Here is a 3,992-nt window from a genome sequence, read left to right as displayed (position 1 = left end):
TTTCCAAAATTATTGGGGCAGCCTATTGACCACAATGTGAGCGCTAAAGGACTCAAAGAAAAAAATCACCTCCAACAACATATAGACAAAACACAATTTTATTATCCGATTCTGGATCAGCCACTGTTCGGGCACCTTCTAATCACGCCCCCTTGCGATGTTGAGCAGCGGCAGCAGTCAGTCGTGCTGGACCGTGAGTGACAGCAGGCGACGCAATTTAGTGTCATAGCAGCCTGCTTCAGAGCGAGGACAACCCCCTACCCCTGTTGTGCTGGGCGTAGGTAGCAGCAATAACTCTGCTGCAAATAACACTTTGCTTCTTCTTCATATTTAACGTGCGCACATTCCGCGATATGGTTCTCGGAGGATGGAAGCACCAGAAGACGTGTCGGTCCGGGAACAGATTTTCCACGACCGAGTCCGGGAGACCATAGTAAGTATAACGTACTGTACAATCTGTACTCATCCCGCACATTATCACACTGACTGCGGTTGGAGCTTGCCTGTTGATTTAAGTGTTGTCAGCAGTTTCTGACAAGATGTATATCTGGATCTGGATGTCTATTGACTGTTTGTCATCTAAAATGTGGCTTGCAATTGACAGAATATTGCTGAAGGGAAATGTGCTCTATTTGTTCATGTGTGATATTTATTTATCACTTGCCCTTTTGCCCTACACTATACCTACAGTCTGGTTAAGCCCCTCTGTGCTGGTTTTCTGGCTACCGCCTTATCCGATTTGTGGAGAAAAACGTGAGGTCAGGTCATGTTTTTACTGTGTTTACCCTTTTGAAGCCTTATTATAATACAGTAGTTTAAGACACTGCCCAGCTTACACACATTGTATGTGAAGATCGTGAGAGCTGGAAGAGACGTGTCAAATGGTTATTATTGTAGAGGTGAGTGCACTGCGTTTATTAGACATTGTTACATGCAGCTGGATGCCATATCATTTACTGTATGTATGATATTGCTTTTGTGCTAATTGGCCAAAGCACTTCAGATAGTAGCCTATGTAGGTTGAAGTGTATTGGCCAGTAGGCCATATTTGGCACATTTAAACCACATTTTGGTATTTGTGCTTGTTGTTGTTATGGAGGTCACTATATATAAGTCCATCTCTAATAGTTGGCAGACAACAGCAGCACAAGGAGAGTGAGTGACCCTGCAAACCTCAGCATTTCAGACACAGCTGTTCCTCCTCATTGATACAGAGGAAATGACACTGAGTTAGTGTGTGTGTGCATGCATGTGCCAGTGCATGTGCATATGCATGTGCATACATAGGAACTGACACAGACTCTCATTCCCTTCCTCTTTCTTTCTCTTTCTCTCATTCCTGTGAATACTGTACATTCAGTACAAGCTCTTTGTGTGTGTATGTGTGTGTGTGTGTGTGTGTGTGTGTGTGTGTGTGTGTGTGTGTGTGTGTGTGTGTGTGCATGCATGCCTGTGTTAAGTGCCTTAGCGTGAACAGAGTGTGTCTATTGGTAGTGCTGGTACTGGTTGACCTACATCATTTGCCCTGTTAAAGCCTAAATCTGAACCAGTGCATTAAATCCCATTCCTGCAAAACAGTGCCCACTGATATTTTACATTGAGGAAACACTTTGAGGAAGAATTTTTACTGTAGTAAAAAATAATTAATTATTGACTGAAGGGCTGCCCCTTCACCAAACAGCTGTGCACTAAAGTAGTTGTGATGCTGTACTATAGTGTGACATAGCAGGATGATGGCAGCACAGAAAATGACAACCGATACCAGATGTTTTTTTATCTTAATCTGAACCAGAGATGTATTCTGTTTTGTCAAGGAGAGAGAGGGAGAGAAAGAGAGAAATAAAGAAATAAAGAGTGAGTTAAATAGGGAGGGACAAAGATAAACAGAGAGAGATGGAGACAGACAGACAACAGACCGACAGAAGAACAGACTGAGAGGACCTGAATTTATATGCGTCAGAGCTTGGCCTCCTAAAATTGGGAACATTGTGGTCCACTGGAGTGGAGCCGGTGAAGGTGCCCTCTGTGGGGGTCTGTCTAAACAGGACAAGGGTACAGAGGACAGCTGGAAGACACTGATAATCAGGACAGGAGAGTAATGGGTCATAACAGACCTGTGGCGTTTTGTCCTTCACTGACTACACGTCACAGCACCGTCTCATGGGACCGTGCTGCTGTACCAGGGCCTGTTGTACAGTAGGTCTCTGCTGGGGGTGTTAGGAACAATCGCAAGCCCATACACACAGCTACAGCTACTTGGTTATATTTCACTGGTTTAACACGCAGCGAGTGAGCCCCCTATGGCGTAGTGTTGTCTCTCTACTCTGTCTGCCTTGTGTTGGCAGTTTGCTCTCACACAGAGCGGGGCCTTTTGTTTGTGGTATTAGATGGTACGGCGTTAGCTGTCAGCTATGAACGTGTCGGGCATTAGCAGACCAGACATTGTGACATTGGGCATACCGGCCATCCCTCCCACTTTCCCTACAACTCTCCACCATGGATTTAAAACCCCTCTCTCCCCTAATCCACACTATGCCCAGCATGCGGTTTATTCGATGTGGATTATATGCTGGTCACCAGCCATGAGTACTAAATCCATGTCCAGTTCACTCTCGCCAGTGTTTACTAGTGTTCCTCAGGACTGGCCCAGGACTGGGCCAAGGTTTTAGATACCTGGCTTCAAAACATGTGACGCATGCGTCTAAATGTCTCAGTTGGTAATGGTCATTAAGAAGTGGTCTGGTCACACTCGTCTGGTCACGGTTTGAGAAATCAAGTTGTTATTGGTCACACGCATCGCTGGTGTATCGTGGTAGATTGTTCAGGCAAATCTCTTAATCGTGTACGGCTTAGCTGCCAACTCCCAGCTCGGGAGTTGCTGTGACATCACTGCATTGTTTCCTGAATTAGACATACAGTATTAGAGGCCAGAAGGACTGGCAATGTGGCAGGAGCATGACGTCAAATCCCCAACCAGATTAATTATGTCGTCTTGACAAGTTAGTTATCGTAAAAGAGAATGTGTTCTCAATAACCAAAATGATTAAGTATTATCAAGGTGGTAAATACATAACAGTTATATGATACAGTATGGCAATACTTACTCTATTGAGCTGCGCCCTTCATGGTGTTCATTTGGTCCTAAATCAATGTTGATACAATATGGTAATATTTATCATGCAACATTATCTTCATCCAATTGAGCTGTGCCCTTCATGACTCCGAAGTCAATGTTGAGTCACTGGGCAGGCTCTGGGTATAGTTGGAGTATCAGATTCTGCTTGTTCCTCCGTCCACTTACCCGATAGGTCTGGTCTGGCAGCAGTTTCTGGGTCAGGCTTATCATATATACCTTATTGCACAACTCAGCAGACTTAGGCCTATCATATGGAGGGTTCTGTTATATGACAACAACACAGATTCTCTTCATATGGCAGTCAGAAGGTTCAGGAATGGTCTACATTTGTAATACTAGTATGAGCAGATTGTGCAATATGATATCAAAATGATACATGACACTGTACCTTAAAAGCAGACAAACATAGGCCCATATGCCCTAGTGATGATGAGTATGATCACTCCTGGTCATTTAAAGTAAGAATATAGATTGGAGTGTTGTGATGTATTGGGACATTTTGCACCATAACATTTATGTTTGTTTATCTGTGGTCTGGGATTTCGCTCTCCTTATGTAATGTGTATGACATTCTGATATTTCTGTAGCTCTCGGTTATCCATTAATCTGCTTGCAACAACGGTCTGGCAGATCAGGATGTCATGTTTCATCTGCCACAGTCTACAGATGGCACTGCGGCTGGCCCCTAAAAGTGTCACAACTTCGAGGGCTCATGGCGACAGTATATATTGCTTGTGGGTTTTTGTTTATTTTGTAATCTCAACCCTCGCCACCTTAATTACAAATGCTCTGTAATCTGGTAAACCTCAAACAATCCCCCCCCCCCCCCCCCTTCCCCTACAAACACGGCCCCCCA

General features: G+C 44.3%; 1 protein-coding gene across 1 annotated transcript in view; it reads left to right on the top strand.

The window, feature by feature from the left end:
• The first annotated feature begins 345 nt into the window (after positions 1 to 345).
• The window catches only part of LOC310803171 (limb region 1 homolog-like protein), an 11,993-nt gene continuing 8,346 nt past the window's right edge, over positions 346 to 3,992 (top strand). The window contains 1 exon segment of the mRNA XM_083667856.1: positions 346 to 433. Coding sequence (XP_083523982.1) covers positions 368 to 433 — 66 coding nt within the window. The 5' untranslated portion in view covers positions 346 to 367.

This window comes from Argentina silus (assembly GCF_951799395.1).
Source record: "Argentina silus genome assembly, chromosome: 4".
Classification (NCBI taxonomy): Eukaryota; Metazoa; Chordata; class Actinopteri; order Argentiniformes; family Argentinidae; genus Argentina; species Argentina silus.
The sequence above is the reverse complement of the archived record's forward strand: the minus strand, read 5'-3'. Positions and strand labels throughout refer to the sequence as shown.